The following is a 24,487-nucleotide window of genomic DNA, read 5'->3' on the forward strand; positions in this document are numbered from 1 at the left end:
CCTGCGTTAAAGGCCCAGCAACATCCAAATAGTAGAAGGGGGGATAATATACAAGGATAACTCTGATCCGCCTGTTCATTTAATGCGAGGAATATAATGCCAGCTGACATTTCAGCAATACATCGTGATGTCACATGTAGCTTCGATGGATTTTTTTTCCAGACCAAACAATTATCAACAACAATACATCCCAATTTCAATTTAAAACACAGCTAAAAATAAACAAAATTAACCAACAAATTTAAATTGGTAGAAAGGTAAGAATATATAATATTGCACTTTTTTTTTAAAGAAACCATTGAACTTGTTCATCTATTTAGTTATATTACTGTTTTTCTATTTGAAGATTTGCTAAAAACTGCTACAAAAATGATTAGACTATTCATTTGAACAAATTGAGTATTCAAATTACAAATTGAATGCCAGAGTAATGCATTTTTGGCAATCAAAATTAAAACACGATTAACTTTTGAAGCAACTAATGAATATAAAAATGGCGGTGAACGTATGAAGAGATGATCTCTTTTTCTTCAATCTAATTAAAATTAGATCTTCCATCTGCTCCCCAGTTTTCGATACGTCGCATGACGTATCGAAAACTGGGGAGTGGATGGAAGATCTAATTTTGATTAGATTGTCTTTTTCTTTAAAATTTGCTGATTTTGACTTTTACATATGTGTTACCTTTAGAGCCTTGCTTCGCAGCCGTCCCAGCTTTGCTCGGTATAAGTTGTTATCATAATGGACATCATTTTGTTCATATTCATTTTATTCATGCAATGAATTTTGATAACAGAATTGGACTTGTCTCTGAAGACAACTGAACTTGTATACACTGATGTGTTTGTTTACTTTTGGGTTTTGGGCGAGTCTGAATATTACAATTTGAAGGCCACGGACACACCTCTCTGTCATGTATACACTGATGTGTTTGTTTACTTTTGAGTTTTTGTCGAGTCTGAATATTACAATTTGAAGGCCAAAGGACACACCTCTTGTACTGTCCGTAATTGTCGTGCTTTAGACACTCATAAGAGGAACGCGTCTGTCCAATTCAACTCTTTAATTCTAAACTCCATAACTAAGCAATTTCACAAACCGCGTGGCTGAGGCTGTCAACATCAATTACTGACTTAATACTAAATATATAGCTTTCGCTGATAGAGCACATTCCTAAGTGTGGGAAAACATTTAATCTGAATGAACTATTTAAGATATAGACATTACATCCCTCTTCACCTTAGACAAAAGCAAATTTTTAAAATTTTAGAAACGACAGCCTGTTGATTTAAATTTTAAAATGCTAACAAACTCATTTTTATAACATCAAAACAAAATTATAATCTAATAACAATAAGTCAGGTCCCTTTTTTCCTCAAGTGGTCACATAGTCTCTTAGATACGCAGGTGGCTTGTGTTCCCGGGATGGTCTTCCGGTATCTGTGACAGAACGGTCTTTATCAGATTCATCTCCGGATTCTTCTGCGCTAATTTCCGGTTCACGCGATTCTGTTTCATTTTCGCGGTTCGATATGAATTTCTTTACAGCTGTGCAGTTTCGCTTTACTGATGATCCATTTTCATCTTCGAGTGTCACTGCATTCCTGCATTTCTCCCTCACGACAAACTTTTCAGGCGCGAACTCGGTTGACAGCTTATCGCGCTTAGGCTGACGTTGTACAACTGTGTCGCCAATTTCAACTTTGGACTCTACGGCGCCACGCCTCTCGTCCGCCCTTCTTTTGAATTTTAATTTCTGTCTCGCATCTGTTTCTCGTAATTCTTGGTGATCGATCCTTTTACTCATCTCTGGTAACTTGGTATGGATTTTCCGGTTATACAACAACTCTGCAGGGCTTTTTCCAGTTGTAGAATGCGGGGTCGTGCGATACGCAAGTAAGAACTTTGGTAATTCTCGTCTCCAATCTTTACGTTCCGCGTTTGCCGCCTTTATAGCTTTTAGTAATGTTCGGTTTTGCCTTTCTACTTCCCCATTCCCTTGCGGCCAGTATGGTGTGGTCTGAATGTGTTTGATACCATTTAAATCCAGGTATCCCTTAAACTCCTCCGACACAAACTGTGGTCCATTATCACTCCGCATGCTGTAAGGTAAGCCGTGCCTTGCGAACATACTTTCAAGTTGGAAGATGATCCTCTCGCTAGTTATCTTCTTCATTATGGCTACTTCCTGGAATCGGGAGAAATAGTCTATAACGACTAATAGGTATTCCCCAGAGGGAAACGGTCCCATAAGGTCTATAGCCAGATCCTGCCATGGCCCGTCAGGTAAAACAGTTGTTCGAACTGGTTCGGGTCTATTGCTGTTTGTTAAAAGTTGGCATTGATGACACGCTCTGACAAATCGCTCGGCTTCTATATCGATACCTGGCCACCATACCTTCTCTCTTAGTCTCTGTTTCGTCCGGACAATACCCTGGTGTCCTTCGTGGGCCAGGGATACTGTTTGCCTCCTGAGGCACTTGGGCAATATGATGCGCGATCCACGTAATACTATTCCGTCAACGACTGAAAGCTCCGCCTCCACGGTACGAAATTTTGGACTCAGACGGCCGTTCCCCGTCTTGACCTTCCTCATAATCTCCGCGAGTTCTGGGTCCTCCGATGTTTTCTGACGAACTTCTTGGATGGTCAGTGCTTTTGGTACAGCATTTTCTGCGATGAAATACGCGTACTCCTCTGCAATGTGGCGTATTCGGCCAACCCGATTTCGGCTCAATCTCGATAGAGCATCAGCAGCATTCTTTGGTCCAGGTATGTAGACGATCTTATACTTATAAGGCTGTAGTCGCAAAATCCATCGCTCGATCCTGGCTGGTGGTTTTGACTTTGGAGAGTAAATGTAGGTCAGTGGTTTATGATCAGTCCAGATTTCGAACTCTAGTCCGTATATGTACATGTGGAACTTTTCACAACCGAACACTACACCCAGCGCTTCGCGCTCAGTCTGTGAGTATCTCTGCTCTACATCGGTTAGAGATCGACTTGAATATGCAATTGGTTTAAACAATCCGTCTGGTTGTTTCTGTGCTAGTATGGCTCCCAGTCCTACGGGACTTGCATCCACTATTATCCTCGTCTCGGCTTTTGGGTTGTAGTATGCTAGTGCTTCAGCACTTACAAGGGCTTTTTTAAGCATGTCAAACGCATCCTGGTGTTTTTGCGTCCACCTCCAGTGCGTGCTCTTCCTTGTTAGCTCGCGTAGTGGGGCTGCAATCGTCGAAAAATTCGGTATGAAACGCCCGCAGTAATTAGCTAGTCCAAGAAAACTCCTTATTTCAGAACTATTCGTCGGCGTCCTGGTCTCTGATACTGCTTGGACCTTTTCTTGGTCAGGCCGGATTCCTTCTGACGAAATCACGTGTCCGAGGAATACAATTTTCGACAGACCGAATTTGCACTTTTCTCTATTTAGAGTCAGTCCCTTCTCTGCCAATCTGTCAAGCACTTTTGTAAGCTTCCTGTTATGGTCCACCTCGTCTGTTCCGTAAACAATTATGTCATCAGACAAATTTCGGACTCCTTCAATTCCTTGAATGACTTGCCCTATCACCCTTTGGTAGATTTCGGATGCTGAGGAAATTCCAAACATGAGGCGCTTATAGCGATAGAGGCCCTCGTGTGTCACAAACGTAGTTATCTCCCTTGATTCCTCGTCCAGCTTTATCTGGTGGTATCCCCAACGTAAATCAAGCTTGGAGAACACCTTGCTGCCATTCATGTCTTCCAGCATTTCGTCCACCGTCGGGATCGGGTATCGTTCACGTTGAACTGCAGTATTGGCCCGTCTCATATCGACACAAATTCGAATTTCCCCGTTTTTCTTTGGCACAACGACAAGTGGTGATACCCAAGCCGTGGGGTTGTTTACCTTCTCAATTATGTCCATCTTCTCCAGCTCCTCAAGCTTCTTGTTCACGCTTTTTCTTACATTAAATGGTAAGCGTCGTAGCGGTTGTGCTACTGGAGTCACGGTTTTGTCGACATGAATTCTAAGCTGAAAATTTTTAAGCTTCCCTACTCCATCGAAAACAGTATTCCTTGAGGCAACGATCTTATCTATTTCGCTTATAACAGAACAAAGGTCTGACCCCTCGACTCCAATACGTAGAACTCCTAGCTCGACTGCTGTATCCTTCCCTAGTAAGGAAATATAATCACCTTTAACGACAGCAAATTCTGCAGATGTTTCACGTAACCCATACTTTGCAACTGTCTGAAAAGTTCCTAGTATTTGTAGTGGTTCCTTTGATCCGTAAGAAAACAATCTTTTGGTATTTCTCGATAGGGACATATTCTCGTTGTTAGCGCGGATGGCGCTCCATATATCGGAGTTTACGATGTTGCAGGTAGCGCCAGAGTCGATTAGCATTTGCACTGTAGCTCCGCCCACATTAATGTCTATCATGCCATTTGTATACTTGTCGTGCACGGCAAGCGCGAACTCGTCCTCCGAAGATTCGCTCTGTACTAAATGAACATGTTTTGTACTGCGGTCCCTACCTGGTTTTGTGCGCGGGGTATCCGATTTCGTTTTACACACTTTTGCGAAATGTCCCTTTTTTCCGCACTTATTACAATTTTTGTCCTTAGTGATTGTACAATTCCTTGCAATGTGACCCTTGCGCCCGCAACGGAAACACGTGACATCCCTCTGTGAACTTTTCTCACTCCCGTACCTTTTTGGGTGATTCACCGACGGTCTGACAGTATTAACATCAGAGTTTGAAAACGTTTCACTGCCCTTAAATCTGTCTGCTTGCTCGTCTACAATTTCGCCAGCTCGGGCTATATCCATCGCGTTTTTCAAGGTTAGTTCCTTTTCCTTTAGGAGCCTTTTCCTTAATTTTGACGATTTGCACTTTTCAACGATTTGGTCGCGAATATTGTCATCTGGCTTTTCAAACTCGCAGGTCACGGCCAACTTGCGCAGCCTAGTCACAAAACTGTCGATTTTCTCTGTTTCACCTTGTGCCGCATTTCTGAACAAATGGCGCTCGAACACTATGTTCCGTTTTGGTTGAAAATACTCATCCAATTTCGTTTTAGCGCCCTCCAAGTCGTCTCCCGTGTCACCGAGGGTATCGAATATTTCCTGAACTTCACTTCCCGCTGAATGCAGAAACAGAGCCCTTTTTTGCGCTTTATCTGTAATGCCGGACGCTGTTAGGTAGAACTCAAAAGTTTTCTTCCATTTATCCCACCTTTGTGAGACACTGGTTTGGTCACCATTTACATCAAACGGACTTATTGCAGGTAGCTGCAATGCCTTTGCCATTGTGCAATTTTTTTTTATCCTCGTCGCCAATGTACTGTCCGTAATTGTCGTGCTTTAGACACTCATAAGAGGAACGCGTCTGTCCACCTCTCTGTCATGTATACACTGATGTGTTTGTTTACTTTTGAGTTTGGGGCGAGTCTGAATATTACAATCTGAAGGCCACGGACACACCTCTCTGTCATGTATACACTGATGTGTTTGTTTACTTTTGAGTTTGGGGCGAGTCTGAATATTACAATTTGAAGGCCACGGACACACCTCTCTGTCATGCTTTAGTTATTGCCCAGTGAGAATCATAAACATGATGCTGTGGTGGATCCAATTTGAAGGTTGACCTTGAAAATGCAGGAGATTGAGAGCCACTTCCTGGAGAGATTTAAAAAAAAAAAATTTCAAAATATGAAGCAATAAAATAACCATTTTCAACTCCAATTTTTACTTTTTAAATGGAAAACAATTACTTTATAAAAGATTGATCTACCTCATAATGATGTCCACACAATATGATACTACATGTTGCATGTGTCTTTATAATAACTGCTTATTTGTGATTTTGACTACGGATAACTCCGTTTACCTGAACAAGATATAGGGCTCACAGCGGGTGTGACTGGTCGACAGGGGATGCTTACTCCTCCTAGGCACCTGATCCCGCCTCTGGTGTGTCTAGAGGTCCGTGTTTACCCAACTCTATTTTGTATTGCTTATAGGAGTTATGAGATTGATCACTGTTCGTTATCTTCACCTTTCATTCGTATTTTGGAAGGGAAGTCATTGGTTGTGATGATGTGCTATGTGTCCTGGAGTGTTTTATTCTGAATTGTGATTTCAGATGTGGTGGATTTATATTTGGGCTCTTGTAGCAGTAGCTTTAGCCAAACAAAAACCAGTAACAGTTTCTCTGGATGCCAAGTGGTCCTCCACCCCTTTGTTGCTGGAAGCCAGGTAAGTGTAGGGGGTCACATATCAATGTTATCCTTTGTTGCTGGAAGCCAGGTAAGTACAGGGGTCACATCAATGTTATTGCTTTTTGAATTCCTAATTTGATAAAAATGTCAATTTTTAAATTCATTTTAATGATCAAAATCTACTGTCTAATGTATTTAAAAGATTTCATATAAAAATTAAGGTTATATATTATCACAGAAGCTCATTTTAGAGAGTTTATTATTTGTTTTGTAAACAAAGATTGCAGTATGTTATTGTTTACGAAATTTAAAAGAAATGGATATTGATCTAATTTTATTATATCTTTCACATTTCAAGCATTTTTGGGGTAAAATGTGTCATCTAAAAGTTAAAATTTGTGACTATGCAAAATTAAGATGCTTTATATTACAAAATCAATATTTCACTTGTTTGTTTGTATACATAAAAAGACTCTCGAGTCTTTGTTTACATAACACATATTTAAGGCTAAAATATTGCTTTTATTATTGCATTCAGAAGGTGAAATTTTTTGCTGTCAACATTAAAAGAGTTATATTTTTAATGTTTAATATAAAAAATGAAAAATATTTTCATCAAAAATCGTGAACCAGTCCCTTTAAGAAAGATGCCATTATTTACTAAAATTCTCATTTAAGATTAATTGTATGTATAAGATGTGAACAGTTGATTATGGTCATATAAATGATATTATCGTATTTTATTTACAGTGAATATATAGCTGGAGAAAGCAATGAAAAATTTTGGGAGTTTGTGGATGCTGTTTCAGCCCTGACACCAGAGCAAGTGCAGTCAGGTTGGTACATTAGTCGCGCTGGTTAGTATAACTGCTACATGTAATGAGTTTTGCCAAGGAAGAAAAATAGATAAGTGACATTTCCCACCCTTACTCATTTTTGGATAAGATTTTGAGTGTTACTCTATTATGAGTAAGCACAAAATTTTAGTGACAGAAAAAAAGATAAGAAATATGACATGAATTGTGACACTTCTTTATCACGTCTGATTGACACACCTCTTGCTCCTTTCATGTCTGTTTTAACGTTCCTGTAAAGGAACATGGAAATTTCTATAAAGTGATCAACTTTTAAAAACTGTGAAGGGTTGATTTGAGTGGTTGATAAAGTCATATCCTTGGTTGACTCTCAATCAAGGCTGTCACTACAGTTTTTTAGAAAGGGTCCCAATCCTTTTACATTGGGAAATTTATCAGAATTTTTTTTGTTCAGATTGGGAATACCATCACTCCCAAGTTTCGTTTCAGTGAAAGAGTTTTTTTTTTTAAGGTAAAGACCAAGACAGACTCTGACTCAGTTACATTCATTCAGTAACACCCCCCACCCCCCACCCCACCCCCCAATCAAGGTACATTAAGTGTAGTCTAGTATCTCTGTATTTTGACAATAGGTGATCATTCGAGGAATGCGTTTTACTTGCATTGTCTCAGAATTGGGAACTTCTAGACTATTGATATTGGGGAAAGTTTTGCTTTGCTTATTTTCCAGTTGGGAAGGGTCCTTTTATCAGACTCATTTTAGGGAGATTGACGACACTTTCAATGTGGTGTTGTTAGAATGTTGTATAGCAAATTAGGTGGGTGGCTCAAAGTGTATGTAATTTTTGATTAGATTAAGAATAGGATGTCCTATAATGTGTAAGCAAGTGATAATTTCATGTAATTTGCATCTGATGCAGAGAAAGTAATACATGTATACAGTATAACTTCATTAAGATCAGTAAGATCATTAGTCTAACGAAATATTTATAAAATCCCTGTGACTTCATGATATGATATTTAGCTTATTGTTCAAAGGAAGAAATGACCTTGATAAAGGGACTGATTCACGATTTTCCCCCAAATTTTCTTTTTCACTTTTAATGATCAAAATCTACTGCCTAATGTGTTTAAAAGATTTCACATAAAAATTAAGGTTATACATTATCACAGAAGCTCATTGTAGAGAGTTTATTATTGTTTTGTAAACAAAGATTGCGGTATGTTATTGTTTACGAAATTTTCAAAAGAAATGTATATCGATCTAAGTTTATTATACAGTATCTTTCACATTTCAAACATTTTTGGGGTAAAATGTGTCATCTAAAAGTTAAAATTTGTGACTATGCAAAATTAAGATGCTTTATTTTACAAAATCAATATTTCACTTGCTTGTTTGTATACATATAAAGACTCGAGTCTTTGTTTACATAACACAGATTCAAGGCTAAAATATTGCTTTTATTATTGCATTCAGAAGGTCAAAATTTTGGCTGTCAACATTAAAAGAGTTATATTTTTAATGTTTAACATCAAAAATGAAAAATATTTTTTATCAAAAATCATGAACCAGTTCCTTTAAGGATTAATATTTGACTGCTTATTTTGTTTTCTAGGCACATCTCAATCAAACTACCACTTAATTCAGAAATATGCTGGAAAAGTGTTGTCTTCACTACATGTGAGGCTGATGAAGTTCTCCCTGTCTCTGCGTAGCTTCTCACCAGCCATAGAGAATTTCCAGGAGGTAAATGAAATTATTCACAGAGAAACCATGTGATTGTGGAGGTAGTCAATGGCTGTCTGTTCTTAGAGTATTACAATGACACAAACAAACATTTCAATGTTTAGAGTATTACAATGACACAAATAAACAAACATTTCAATGTTTAGAGTATTACAATGACACAAACAAACATTTCAATGTTTAGAGTATTACAATGACACAAACAAACATTTCAATGTTTAGAGTATTACAATGACACAAATAAACAAACATTTCAATGTTTAGAGTATTACAATGACACAAACAAACATTTCAATGTTTAGAGTATTACAATGACACAAACAAGCATTTCAATGTTTAGAGTATTGCAATGACACAAACAAACAAACATTTCAATGTTTAGAGTATTACAATGACACAAACAAACAAACATTTCAATGTTTAGAGTATTACAATGACACAAACAAACAAACATTTCAGTGTTTAGAGTATTACAATGACACAAACAAACAAGCATTTCAGTGTTTAGAGTATTACAATGACACAAACAAACAAACATTTCAGTGTTTAGAGTATTACAATGACACAAACAAACAAGCTTTCCAGGATAGGTTTGCCATGTTTTTTTTCAATGTCTGTCTGTCTGTAGATGTCCAGAGAGGAGACAGTCCCAGAGGATTGTCATATGTATGTCAGCATTAATGGAGAGAAAACATGTGATGTCAGCAAGATTGATGATGTCATCAAAGTTGCAGCAAACAAGTAATTATATACAACCCGTGACTATAATCTGTGCATTGTATATCCTCTGTGACAAAGCAGGTGTGAAAAAAAAATGAAACTGTGACAAATTTAATTTTTAATTGGATGGATTTTGTGATCCGTTTAAGAAATAAGTGTTAGCGCTTTATGAAAAGTATTCTGGCGAGGAGTTGTTCATGCCCTCATGTATTTTCAAAAATTAAATTTACTATTTATATTAACATTTTGCTTTCATTTCTCTTTGAATATTCCCAGCTGTTAAAAGTAGTTGTACTACAGTGTATATCTATCAAGATTCATATGCTCAATGTTCACATTTATGAGGAAATGGCTATCATTTCAATTGGTAAAGATATAGAGGGTAAAAACATTGAAAATGTAAATATACATGTATAATCATAATGCAATCAGGCTTCTAGAACAGCCATTCAACGCTTTTAACCTCTCCTTTCCAAAGTACATGTTTGAACATGACACAGACCAGAGATTGTTTCTGTTTTAGACCAAAGTCTTCTATCTACAAGTTTGATCATATCTACCCAAGAGCTGGGAATAAGAACATTGTTGCTGTTTTGTATGGAGAACTTGGAAAGCCTGGCTTTACGGAATTACACGAGAAATTGAAATCTTTGTCCAAACAAAAAGAAGTGACATATTTATTGAGACATTTTGTGAAGGTAATGGACTGGGGAAAATTATAAATTCCAAGGATTTTATTTTATGTGGAGAGTTTGTTTAGAGCACAAGTAGTGATTACAAAATATTAGTTTATACCGAGTTTGCCAACAGACATTTTTTCAGAAAATTGTAGGGGCTAAATTACTGCATGTGTGCTTATTTTAGTAGAATTCAAATTTTTGCAGTTTTGACAATAAAGCATCAAAATGTGAAATTCCCTACTTCATACATGTGAATATGCTAAAATAAGTATACATGCTGTGCATATGATTATCTTGCTGGGATCTTGATTGAAGATTTTGAATTATTGATTTAAACAAAGTAAACTGTGAAATGAAATCTTGCAACCTTGAAAGGAGCTTAGAAAACTGTAGGCCTCACATGACTGCTATATTTTATAGAATCCCTCCGATAAAAAGACTCGTCTATCTGGGTATGGGGTGGAGTTGGCCATCAAAAGCACTGAGTACAAAGCAAAGGACGACACCAAAATAGAAGGTTTGTGTAGGGAATTTCAGAGTCAGTCTATAGTATGAGTGGAGAAGTATGATTGTCATAGAAGGTTTGTGGAGAGAATTTCAGAGTCAGTCTATAGTATGAGTGGAGAAGTATGATTGTCATTGAAGGTTTGTGGAGGGAATTTCAGAGTCAGTCTATAGTATGAGTGGAGAAGTATGATTGTCATAGAAGGTTTGTGGAGGGAATTTCAGAGTCAGTCTATAGTATGAGTGGAGAAGTAAATGTATGATTGTCATTGAAGGTTTGTGGAGAGAATTTCAAAGTCAGTCTATAGTATGAGTGGAAAAGTATGATTGTCATTTATTTACACCACGATCTGGTATTTAAAAAATGACTAGAGAAATGCTATAATTTTGTTATATATTTTACAAAAATGGGTCAGAGTGAACTTAAGATCATGAGAACATTATTTGGCCTGTCTGCCTGTTCATCCATCTGTCTGTCTGTTCATCCATCTGTCTGCCTGTTCATCCATCTGTCTGTCTGTTCATCCATCTGTCTGTCTGTTCATCTGCCTGTCTGTTCATCTGCCTGTCTGTCTGTTCATCCATCTGTCTGTCTGTTCATCCATCTGTCTGTCTGTTCATCCGTCTGTCTGTTCATCCGCCTGTCTGTCTGTTCATCCACCTGTCTGTCTGTTCATCCACCTGTCTGCCTGTTCATCCATCTGTCTGTCTGTTCATCCATCTGTCTGCCTGTTCATCCATCTGTCTGTCTGTTCATCCATCTGTCTGCCTGTTAATCCATCTGTCTGTCTGTTCATCCATCTGTCTGTCTGTTCATCCATCTGTCTGTCTGTTCATCCATCTGTCTGTCTGTTCATCCATCTGTCTGCCTGTTCATCCATCTGTCTGTCTGTTCATCTATCTGTCTGCCTGTTCATACACTGTCTGCCTGTTCATCCATCTTTCTGCCTGTTCATCCATCTGTCTGTCTGTTCATCCATCTGTCTGCCTGTTCATACACCTGTCTGCCTGTTCATCCATCTGTCTGTCTGTTCATCCATCTGTCTGTCTGTTCATCCATCTGTCTGCCTGTTCATCCATCTGTCTGTCTGTTCATCCATCTGTCTGCCTGTTTATCCTATAATTTAGATCCATACAACATAGAGACTTTATACTTTTGATATATAAACTTTTGTTGCTAAAAAGGTCTAGGTCACTCAGCAAGTTCAAGGTAAAAAAAAAAATGGCCAAAAGACGAAGCAGCCATACTTCGGGACATAGTGTTTCAGAAATGCTTTTTATATGTATTAGTAAACTTTATGGGATTGATGTATTAAAAGCATATTTCTTCATACTTATGTGTATCTAATAACTACCCACTAGAATACTTTCTGAAAATTACCATATCTGATATGATTTTCTCACATATCTCAGCTAATTTGATTCATATTTATCCATTTAGTTCGAGGTAAGTTTGTGGGCATACAGGTAGGTGATTTGTATAAAAGTAGAAATAGTTACACTCAGTCACTCGCCAGTGTGCGACATACAGTGGGGAAGTGGACACTTAACATAAATAAATATTATATTATCAAAACGCTGCTTATATCTGCATTTCCAGCACAATTTTCCAGATTTCGTGGAAAAAACCTTTAAACTTCTATTAATCCTGTATACACATATATATGAAAACCCTCTCTCCAATCTTATAGATTACGGACATGGGATTTAAGTGATACTTTTATCTTTTTCATCTTCAATGCTATCTGCTAATAACAGCCACCTAGATTAGATAATCTTCCTCCGTATTTCTCAACACAAATTCTGCAAGCGCTATTGTTATAGGTTATAGACGTATGGGAAAATATGACGACCGAGTTTTTTAGCGCGTAGATGGACCGAGCTTGCGAGGTCCGTCCACAACAAAAAACTAGGTCGTCATATTTTCCCATACAAATTTTATAACCTTTTTATTATATACTTTCAATTTCATTTAGAAATTACAGTGAATTACAAAAGACCGGTTGAGTTTTCAATTGGCTGCTGGATTGATCAATAGACTTTACAATTTGGTCAGCCAAGAATCACATTTGGTCTGAATTTAGGTCACAAAGTTACTCAAGCGAAGATTGCTTTTACAGGTAAATCTGAGTTGATTTCAGTGTCTTTTGCAGCTATTTCCTAGGATTTTTTTTTCAAAGTGAACATCAATTAAATCAAATTGAATATATTTCTCTCCCAGATATACATTTGATTACTTTAACATGTTTAATTATAGGTGCACTCTCTCTCTCTCTCTCTCTCTCTCTCTCTCTCTCTCTCTCTATTTTGAAACATTATTTCAAGTGTTTTTAAATCAATAAATTTGGAACAAAATCAAATTTGATTATATTTTTCTTTCAAAAATACTTTTGATTACTTTAAGTAAAGAAAAGGGTGCATTCTCTCTCTCTCTCGCTCACTCTCTCTCTCTCTCTCTCTCTCTCTCTCAAATACAATTTTTTATTGATTAAATTGAACTTTACTAAACTCTTATCAATTTCACTTTTTAAAAAAATTCATTAGACATCTCACAAAGTGTCCACATGTACATGTACCATTCATCTGTTTGTCAATCTATATTTGAGGTCATTCCATTCATATCACACAAAGAAAACTTCCAGAAAACTCTTCTATTGTTACTGTTTCTGACCAATAGAATTCTTGTTATTATAGCTAACCATTTAAGTTCAGACTTTCTATTCTATTTATAGTTTTTAGGGTTGGTTAGTGCACATCTACCTTTGGGAATTTTACAACACCTATTCAGCTTATAACCATGAAAAAAATAAGATGGAGAGATATTTTAACAAAGAAATTATTAACTTATACAATTAGAGAAATTCTTTTTCCTGAAATAATCAGTAAAACTGAAGTGTTAAATTATCTTATTTATGGGGTTGTCACTCGCACTAAGAAAAAAAAGTTGTCAATTCTTTGTCATACCTGAGTAACTTTGTGACCTAAATTCAGACCAAATGTGATACTTTGCTGACCAAATTGTAAAGTCTGTTGATCAATCCAGCAGGCAATTGAAAACTCAACCGGTCTTTTGTAATTCGCTGTAACAATAATTTCATTTTTAACAAATTCTTTATTGGTTTAACTGAATAAAAGATGAAAAACACGAAAAATTTGAAATTCCCGCCGTAGTAATTTGTGGGCGTGATAAAAGCACCGGCTTGTGTATTGATTGTGACGTAATGTTTGCGGGCCGGAATGTTTCCGGGCATATATTGTGTGATATATGCCCACAAACTTTTAAAGAAAAATGAAGAGATGAAATTGAAAGTATATAATAACTAATGTTATTTACTTTGATGAAAACAAATACAGGAAGTGAAAACTGAGGGATGAATTCACACACGCTTTCAAGAATTATTAAGAATTTTTAAAAGACAAATAATTTGATAATCTTGTAATTGATGCTAATGGTGTCAATACATACATGATAGCACATCTCAAAAAAATCTCTATCTTCAGTGTGAGTTTTCTTTTATTTGAGTAGTCAAAATTTTAGTAAAATCGCAGACTTAGAAATCCTGGCCAGGAGCCTTTTATGATGTGGAATTTGCCACCAAAACTTCAGTGTGAACAGCTTTCATTGTGGAGTTAAAGAAAATCTTCAGATATCATTGGATAGATGTCATGTGAAACTGAACAAGATCTTCCTCATCACAGTGCATACTCCTAAACACAGATCTCCGGAGATTGAAATTACGCTCCTGGAAAATGTTGGAAGAATCAGATCAGTTTAAATTTATTTCAATGATGATTTGTAGGTGATGGAGCCAGTACAGAGGAAGATGACAAACTAGATGATGAAATCCAAGGATTTGATTTTGCCAAACTGAAGTAAGTAATCATCATCATTATTTTCATCATCATTTCTACCACCACCTTATTCCATCATCACCACTGTCATCATCAACACCTCTTCGATGTTCTCCCACTGTCATCATCACACTGTCACCATCACCATCATCATCATCACACCATCTCCACTGCATCATCATCATCATCATCACACTCACCACCACCATCATCATCATCACACCATCTCCACCGAATCATCATCATCATCACTGTCATCACCACCAGTCATCATCATCATCACCATCATCATCACCACTGTCATCATCATCATCATCATCATCGCTGTCATCACCACCATAGTCATCATCATCACCAGTCATCATCATCATCATCACCACCATCATCATCATCATCACCACTGTCATCATCATCATCACCACTGTCATCATCATTACCACCATCATCATCATCACCACCACCTTTTGATGTTCTCCCACTGTCATCATCACACTCACCACCACCATCATCATCCCACCATCTCCACCGCAGCATCATCATCATCATTGTCATCACCACCACAGTCATCATCAACATCATCATCATCATTGCTTTGGACAGACTTAAATGATATATACTGTATACAAATACCCTGTACATGTAAATGTAGCTTTTGTATGAATTGCATGATAGTAATTCTAGATTAGTCATCTTGTGAAATTATGCCAAGTTTAATACAAATGTTGCCTTTTGTTTTTTTACCAGGGAACTGTATCCTGACCAGAGAGACGAATTGAAGAAATTGAGAAGTCATCTAATTGCCTCTTCATCAGAATTGGCAGCACTCAAAGTCTGGGAACTACAAGGTATATTGAAATGACTGTGTGTAGTAGTATATATAGATACTGGTTATATTATGAGGAGAAAGAGTCTGCAAAATAACATTAAAACTTATTGGAATTTTGATCTTTATTCATGTATATTACATGTAGCTTATAGGTACTAGTTACTTATTTCTGTAAAATAGATTCGTAGCCACCAGCCTTAACCAGTGCCTTACTGCTATAGACTTGAAGTTTTAGAATCTTACTGTATGTCCCAATATAGTGTTACTTCTGCTCCAACAATCCAGTCAACAGTGGCATGATTGAAATTGAAACATTTGCACAGAATAAATACGTACTGGCAGTGACTGCAGATGTCAATTTCAATCATTTCATGCTGCAAGTGGTTAATTACTTTTACTTCTGAGAATGGGCATTAGTAATACTAAATGTGGAGGAGCAGTATCAACAGCGGATTCAGTTTGAAGATTTTTTTGTGACAGATTTGAGTTACCAAACTGCTCAGAAGGTGTTGAGTGCAGACAGAGATGAGCAGATCCGAGTTCTGCAGGATCTCAGTCAGAACTTTCCCTCCAGGACTAGGTAGGAATCATGGTTCATACACAATCAAATTGGACAAAACAATTTTCAGTTTATTTTCAATTTATTTGTGTGAGAAATTTTGTTGTCTGTTCAGTTGCATTTGACTCTATGATCTGTAGGCCATCTGTTATACATTTTGTGTTTCAGCTACACATGTACATTTGTAAGTGTTTTGGTGTTAGCCAAAAGAAGCCCAAACAAATATTGAAACTGAAGCAAAAATTAAATATCATTTTATGTAGTTTTGATATTAGGAAGATTTTAAGATATGTTTGTTTTTGCAACAACAAAAAACAAAAAAAAAAACCCAACCCATTTATCATAGCAAATATCGATGACAGACAATCAAATGTTTTGTTTTTTATATCAAATATTCAAAATATGCTTCTTTTCTTACGTCAATTATCGATTATGCAAAAATAACTTGAAATGGGTATGTATGTACATGTATATACACATGCATTATCATGGTTTTAACACTCAAATTTTGAAATGTGAAATTCTTATTTTATAGTACTTTTTGACTATTCAAATTTGGCCCATATTATATATAGCTTTTTCTGTATTAAAGCATTTAATCTTAATGACACATAATACATATCTTGTACAATTATATTTATTTGATTGTATGAGGTGAATATGATGATTTGATTTTATGAGGTAAATATGATGATTTGATTTTATGAGATGAATATGATGATTTAGCTTAATGACACATAATACATATCATGCAATTATTTAGTTTTATGAGGTGAATATGATGATTTAATTTTATGAGGTGAATATGATGATTTAGCTAATTAACCTGAGGAGGACAATGATGACTGAGTTCTAAAGATAATCACATTACAAAGTAATTGATTGATTCATTACATGAATAGTTCAACGATTCACAAAGTTTGAAATCCTGGAAGTTTCTTGTGTTATTCAAACTTGACAGAGTCCTCTGAACAGTTGTGAAGTGTTTATTTCCAACTTGTGCTGATATGTGTCTTAATTATGACTCGTAAAGGGAGGCAAACCTCATCATTTATTGTATGATATGATCTGCCTGTGCAGCCCCAACACCTGACGAGATGATGTTTTTCATTGGATATTGCAATATAGGAAACCCACACACCATTCGTTTAGTCCAGCAGCTTATGTAAATATATATATTTTGTTTTTTTAGGTCTTTGGTGAAAGTTGGTGTGAAGAGTGATGTCAGAAATGAAATGAACCAGAACAAGAAGGTAGAACTAAAATGAAGGTGGAGAATTTCAAAAATCTTAAAAACCAGCATTGCATTTTTATGTTATCCAAGCCAAAGCTATATATATTGAATAGATTTAGATCAGTTGCTATTGCCACGGTAAAATGGCAGACAAGGGACATAATTTGCAGTGAAGTGTTGATATGTGTATTTCTTGGTAATTGATATGCTATGCTCCATTTCACTTACTATTTGTGTCTAGTTATTGAGTAACTGCAGAACTGTAGCTCTCTGGAACCCCCCAACCCCCACCTCAGAGACTATTCCCCTCCCCAGAGACTATCCCCCCAGAGACTACCCCCTCCCCCCAGAGACTATTTCCCTCCCCAGAGACTATCCCCCCAGAAACTATTCCCCATCCCCTCAGAGACTATCCCCTTCCCCCAGAGATTATCCCCCCCCAGAAACTATTCCCCTCCCCCAGAGACTATTCCCCTCCCCAGAGATTATTTCTCTCCCCCAGAGACTATTCCCCTCCCCCAGAGACTATTCCCCTCCCCAGAGACTATTTTTCTCCCCCAGAGACTATTCTCCTCCCCAGAGACTATTCCCCCCCTCCTCCTCCTCCAGAGGCTATTCCCCTCCCCCAGAGACTATCTTCCTCCCCAGAGACTATCCCCTTCCCTAGAGACTATTCCCCTCCCCAGAGACTATTCCCCTCCCCCAGAGACTATCCCCCTCCCCAGAGACTATCTCCCTCCCCATAGACTATTCCCCTCCCCAGAGACTATTCCCCTCCCAGAGACTATTTCCCTCCCCCAGAGACTATTCCCATCCCCAGAGACTATTTCCCCCCCCCCCCCCCCCCCCCCCCGAGACTATTCCCCTCCCCCCCAGAGACTATCTCCCTCCCTAGAGACTATTCCCCCCAGAGACTATTCCCCTCCCCCCAGAGACTATCCCCCTCCCCAGAGACTATTCCCCTCCACAGAGACTATCCCCCTCCCCCTAGAGACTATCCCCCTTCCCACAGGAACCCACAGTTTTCAGTTTAGGTTTTAAAAAGTTTGAATGTTTTATTGATATGTTGTATACTAGACAGTACATCTATTATATCATTTCTGCCATGTATAAACATAATTCCCGTCTTCCATGTATAAACATAATTCCCGTCTTCCATGCATAAACATCCAGTCCTCCAAGTAATATAATTCCGGAAGAAATTACTCGTTAGTTTCTTTGGACTTCAATGTCAAACTTGTGTAATTTCAGATATTTGAAAGCTCCTTAAGTTTAGGAGCAGGAGAGTCGGCCATGTTTTTGAATGGTATTCCGGTGGAGATGGAAGTCTACGACATCTACACACTGCTAGATTTAATGAAATCAGAGGCCAGGCTAATGGAGGGACTGTTCTCAATGGGCTTCAAGGTAAGTTGTCATCAGTGTCTCCTCTTTGTCAAATTGTCATTGATTCAAACCCCCGAAAACTACTCTAGAAAATCGAAATGTTATGAAAGGAACTGATTTTTGTTTTTATGAACAGTATGAAAGTTTAATTAGCAGGTTGTTCTGATAATGTTTCTGTTTCTGTAGGGAACAGAATTAGAGAAGTTTAATTAGCAGGTTGTTCTGATAATGTTTCTGTAGGGAACAGAATTAGAGAAATTTAATTAGCAGGTTGTTCTGATACTGTTTTTGTTTCTGTAGGGAACAGAATTAGAGAAGTTTAATTAGCAGGTTGTTCTGACACTGTTTCTGTTTCTGTAGGGAACAGAATTGGAGAATTTAATTTGCAGGTTGTTCTGATAATAATGTTTCTATAGGGAACAGAATTAAAGAAGTTTAAATAGCAGGTTGTTCTGATAAGAATGTTTCTGTTTCTGTAGGGAACAGAATTGGAGAAATTCATGCGGCTGGACTTGGGAGGTGATTCTAAGGAGTTTGCTCTGGACATTAGACATACAGCGATACAGGTAAAATGATATCATGTATCTTGAAAGTTGTCACTTCCAGTATCTTTGCCTGTTGATGGAGTACTATAATATGTAATAGTTATTAGAAATGGAGAATGGATTTGCATATCATTTTGAATGGTTCGTGTATAATATATTTAGTTTAGAAATAATTGTTATATATTTTGTTAAGGAGTTATATATTGATGATAGTATTAAATATTTGACCTTGACAGTTTTTGAATGACCTTGAGAGTGACAAGAAGTACCAGAATTGGCCAAACAGCATACAGGACATTCTGCGGCCCACCTTCCCAGGAATGCTACGTCACGTGGCCAAAAACTTTTTCCATCTGGTAACCTGTTTCAATATTTTGCTGGATTTGGTTTTTGTGAACACAATCTTATACATGTATTCTAATGACTTTAAGGAAGTATAGCAAAGCAATCAAAATTGTCATGAATAAGAAAAAGATATATCTTTAAAGTTTTGCTGTTGGAAAATATAATTTTTCCTAATGGAACAATTTTATTCAGAAAAAATAAAAAAAGAATTGATTTAAATTCCTTGTGGGACTCAAACGTATGATGTTTAGTTTGACAGCTCAACACCTTAATCCACTATGCTATAAACCAGATAGATAATGAATTGTAAAAGCCCGTAGGTCAGATTTTTAAATTTATTTTTGTGTCAATTGCATACTCTCATTTGAAAAATTGTGATATTCCTCCTCATGTGCTGTATTTGGGAATAATTAAGAATATGATCAATCCAGATTTTTACGAATGAAATTTGATTATCTTCCCCACTGTCTGCAGAAGCACAGGAACATCATTGTCGGTCATTCTGTCATAGAAAAATTTAATCCCGAGAACTAACATGGCAAATACTTTTTACTTTAATACATGTACATGTATTAATAAGACTTCATATTTGGCAAGAACTTAATCATGTACATTTTTGGCTTCTGTATTTTTAATTGATACCAAATTGAATTGATGCTACCAGTAAAAGCTTGCACAAAGGACCACATATTAGAATATAAAAGAAGAGGTTTTCTATTTTTATTAAAACAATTTTGTGAAATTGATATTGATTTTGTAAATGAGTAAAAATACACTAGAAAACTTTCTTTCAGATTCTAGTTTCCAGACATGTTTTTTATCATTGGATTCAGGTATATTTTGTGGATCCTGCTAAACAAACAGACATAGAACTCATCAAAATGGCTGAAGCATTCCTTGTTCATAGTGCTCCAATCAGATTGAGTATTGTATTTATCGTGAACTTTGACCTGGAAGCAGATCCTCTAGAAGATGTTGGCATAGCGATCTCCAGAGCATTCGATTACATCAGACAAGAAAATGACTTTCCTAAAGCCCTTTCATTTGTCACAGATGTAAGTATTACATGTAGAAATATGAACCAGCATTTCAACATGTCAAACATATTTTTTAGACATAGATATAAATACATGAAGGTATTTTTGGATACTTTAATTTTAAAATGAATAAGGGAGAGAGTTTACATGTAAATGAATACATATTTACAGGTGTATGATGTACATATTTACAGGTATATAATGTACATATTTACAGGTGTATGATGTACATATTTACAGGTGTAAAATCTACATATTTACAGGTGTATAATGTACATATCTACAGATGTATGATGTACATATTTACAGATGTATGATGTACATATTTACAGATGTCTGATGTACATATTTACAGGTGTATGATGTACATATTTACAGATGTATGATGTACATGTTTACAGGTGTATAATTTACAGATGTATGATGTACATATTTACAGGTGTATGATGTACATATTTACAGGTGTATGATGTACATATTTACAGATGTATGATGTACATATTTACAGATGTATAATGTACATATTTACAGATGTATGATGTACATATTTACAGGTGTATAATTTACATATTTACAGATGTATGATGTACATATTTACAGGTGTATGATGTACATATTTACAGGTGTATGATGTACATATTGACAGATGTATAACATACATATTTACAGATGTATAATGTACATATCTACAGATGTATAATGTACATATTTACAGGTGTATGATGTACATATTTACAGATGTATAATGTACATATTTACAGATGTATGATGTACATATTTACAGGTTTATAATGTACATATTTACAGATGTATAATGTACATATTTACAGGTGTATGATGTACATATTTACAGGTGTATGATGTACATATTTACAGATGTATGATGTACATATTTACAGGTGTATGATGTACATATTTACAGGTGTATAATGTACATATTTACAGATGTATAATGTACATATTTACAGCTGTATGATGTACATATTTACAGGTGTATGATGTACATATTTACAGGTGTATGATGTACATATCTGTATTTACAGGTGTATGATGTACATATTTACAGGTGTATGATGTACATATTTACAGGTGTATGATGTACATATTTACAGGTGCATCTTTTACATGTCACTATTTGAAATTGTATGATGTATATTTCGAAATTTGCAGGTGTATGAAAAGACCAAGGGAGAAGAAATCACAGCTAAGGTTGTGCTAAAGGAGTTTAAGAAGAAATACTCCGATGCTGATGTGAATGAAGTGTTTGGCAAAGATTACGATGATTACAACATTCTTAGACGAGTGAGTTGAATTCATTCAAGAATGAAGATGACTGTCGTCATTCAATGAAGTTAAATTGATCCAGAGCATTAGGTCAAACAGGAATTTTTTTAGGGTCTGTAGGGGGCCGAAATAAGGCCCCATTCCCAATGCTAAAAAGCAGGTATTTTCCCCAATTTTTGCTTTTAAATTCCTAAACAATGAAAACAAATCAAAGTAGGGTAGCCTTTTGGTTCAATAATCTTCTTCACAGGCCCACATATTACAATTTTTGCTTCAAAATTGTTATTAGTGAACCTAGTATTTTGGCCTCTGATTATTTGAATGAGGTCAGCTTTGACCAAATATAAAGTCAGAAGGAGTCCAATCATACTTTAATGCTCTGGTTTGGTTTTCTCCATACTTATTTGTATGGAATATTTTGTTCCCAATTTCAAGCAAATGTCGCTATTTTTCCCAATTGGGAAGGCCCAGGCCCTTGAAATCAAGACCTTTAAAAAACCCTGTCAAATATATCCAAGGTAGAAATTGGAATATAAATGAATTATGTGTGAACAACAACACCAAAAAAAAATCAAATTGTGTTTACAGTCCAAGTTTTTATGTGTAGTTGTATATTTTATATTTTTGCAATGTTTTGTACCAAATTCTAATGTTATTGAATGATTTGCTTTTCAGTATAGACTTTGTATTAATGTTATTGAATGATTTGCTTTTCAGTATAGACTTTGTATTACATAGTACAGTGTGTAATAGGTTTGTTGACCATTTTTTCCAAACTTCAGGCAGCAAAAGACTACGTTGAGAAGTCGGGGTTGGGAGATTTCCCCCAGGTTCTGTTGAATGGAGTCCCCTTAAAGAAATCATACCTTACGGAGGACACATTCGAAGAGGGCGTGGTCTCTCAAATCATGGCACAGACACCAGACATCCAAAAAGCAGTCTACCAGGTGAAAAACAATATCTTTACAGGAAAAGGAAAGAGTGCATTTTGAAATTTAAAACTTTATGTACTAGGTGTTCTACTGAAAACTCAGTAATCACTACATATTTTGAGATTTTCTACAGTATTAATAAACTATATCTAGTACCAGTATTACTTATTAGTGAAGTGAATTTAGAAAATCTTTTGTCCACTTTAAGTTTTACATTCTGGCAAATTAATGCTGAGCAACAATTTTGACAATAAGTGTTGATATCAGCTGAGACTGTGCATTTCACATGAAAGTGGTAAACAGTTTAGTTCAACATACAATGACTATTTCTAAAATGTTTTCAATATTAGCTCAAGTTAGAAATAATGACAGACAAAATAATTGAGCTTTGTGTATGTATTTTACATTTCCTTTTCAATGATTTCAATGCTTTTTGTCGTGGTTATTTCATACGAACCTTGTATTCATGTAATACATATAGGATTTTGATTGTATATTATTATACCCCTGCTCGGAATTAAGTAGCGGTGCATTTGTTTATCTTTGTTCTTCCTTCTGTCTGTCCCAGATTTTAGGTTTGCACTCAATCCATCTCTCCATACGTCTGTCTGTCCGGAAGTCCTACAAATCAGTTTTCCGCACTTTTTAGCTAACTTAGCTGAAGGCACAAGTGAGCTTTTCTTATTGCCTGTTGTCCGTCTGTAAACTTTTTACATTTTCGACTTCTTCTTCAGAACCACTGGGCCTATTTCAACCAAACTCGGCAAAAAGCATCCTTGGGTGAAGGGCTTTCAAGGTTGGTCAAATGAAAGGTCATGCCCCCTTCAAAGGGGAGATAATCACAAACAATGCAAAAATAGGATGTGGTTATTTAAAAATCTTCTTTTCAAGAACTACTGGGCCAGAAGAGCTGATGCTTCCTCACATAGTGCAAATTCAAGTTTGTTAAAACCATGACCCCAGGATTATGTTGGGGCCACAATAGGAGATTAAAGTTTTATATACAAGTATATTGGAAAAATCTTTAAAAATCTTCTTCTCAAGGACCGCTGGGCCAGAAAATTTATATTTACATGAAATCTTCCTGACATCGTGCAGATTCAAGTTTGTAAAAATCATGGCCCCCAGGGGTAGGTTGGGGTCACAAAAGAGATCAAAATTTTACATGCAAATATATAGGGAAAATCTTTAAATATGGGCCAAGGTGACTCAGGTGAACAATGTGGCCCTTAGGCCTCTTGTTTTTGTCCTGCTTGTAGATATTCATTTGCTATTTGGTACATTGCTTTACTATAACAAGATGCAGATAAAGTTTGATATTTTTTTCTGTCCATTGATGTTTTCGCTGAGTTGTGGAGTTATGGCCCTTGAACTTTGAAGATATGGAATTTGAGTCTGGCTTTAATTGGTTTTTCTTGTGCACAAATTATTGATGTATGATTATTTTCACAGAATACTTGACTTGGGGCCAGGAGGGGACATTTATTACTATGCAATACTTTCAGAATACTTGTTTTGATACATGCAAAATAGATTAATTATTGGTGAAAATAATTTTTCAGGGAAATCTCCATGATTACATGAATATACTGGAATACCTTATGGAGAAGGAACACATTCTGCCTCGCATGAATTCCAGAGTTCTCTCCCCTCCCAAGAAATCCTTAGACTTCTCCACAGTTATAGGTCAGTACTGTAGTCAGTTCTCTCCCTTCCCAGTATGATGTAGACTTCTTCACAACTATAGGTCAGTGTGGTAGTCAGTTCTCTCCCTTCCCAGTAAGACGTAGACTTCTCTACAACTATAGGTCAGT

General features: G+C 36.4%; 1 protein-coding gene across 3 annotated transcripts in view; it reads left to right on the plus strand.

Moving 5' to 3' along the window:
- LOC125659325 (UDP-glucose:glycoprotein glucosyltransferase 1-like) overlaps positions 1-24,487 on the plus strand; it is a 48,823-nt gene that overhangs the window by 1,365 nt on the left and 22,971 nt on the right. For 2 of the 3 annotated variants that reach the window (XM_056148872.1, XM_056148874.1), the window contains exons 1-18: positions 5,844-5,971; positions 6,132-6,244; positions 6,958-7,043; positions 8,639-8,769; positions 9,398-9,510; positions 10,013-10,187; positions 10,590-10,686; positions 14,474-14,546; positions 15,270-15,370; positions 15,832-15,931; positions 17,103-17,163; positions 18,396-18,551; positions 19,010-19,096; positions 19,312-19,431; positions 20,254-20,475; positions 21,628-21,759; positions 22,524-22,688; positions 24,236-24,359. In XM_056148872.1, coding sequence (XP_056004847.1) covers positions 5,924-5,971; positions 6,132-6,244; positions 6,958-7,043; positions 8,639-8,769; positions 9,398-9,510; positions 10,013-10,187; positions 10,590-10,686; positions 14,474-14,546; positions 15,270-15,370; positions 15,832-15,931; positions 17,103-17,163; positions 18,396-18,551; positions 19,010-19,096; positions 19,312-19,431; positions 20,254-20,475; positions 21,628-21,759; positions 22,524-22,688; positions 24,236-24,359 — 2,104 coding nt within the window. In that variant the 5' untranslated portion in view covers positions 5,844-5,923. Of the gene's footprint in view, positions 1-5,843; positions 5,972-6,131; positions 6,245-6,957; positions 7,044-8,638; positions 8,770-9,397; positions 9,511-10,012; positions 10,188-10,589; positions 10,687-14,473; positions 14,547-15,269; positions 15,371-15,831; positions 15,932-17,102; positions 17,164-18,395; positions 18,552-19,009; positions 19,097-19,311; positions 19,432-20,253; positions 20,476-21,627; positions 21,760-22,523; positions 22,689-24,235; positions 24,360-24,487 lie in introns of those variants that run through there. The other variant, XM_056148873.1, reaches the window with a different exon arrangement.

The sequence above is a fragment of the Ostrea edulis genome, chromosome 9 (assembly GCF_947568905.1).
Source record: "Ostrea edulis chromosome 9, xbOstEdul1.1, whole genome shotgun sequence".
In the NCBI taxonomy this organism is placed as follows: domain Eukaryota; kingdom Metazoa; phylum Mollusca; class Bivalvia; order Ostreida; family Ostreidae; genus Ostrea; species Ostrea edulis.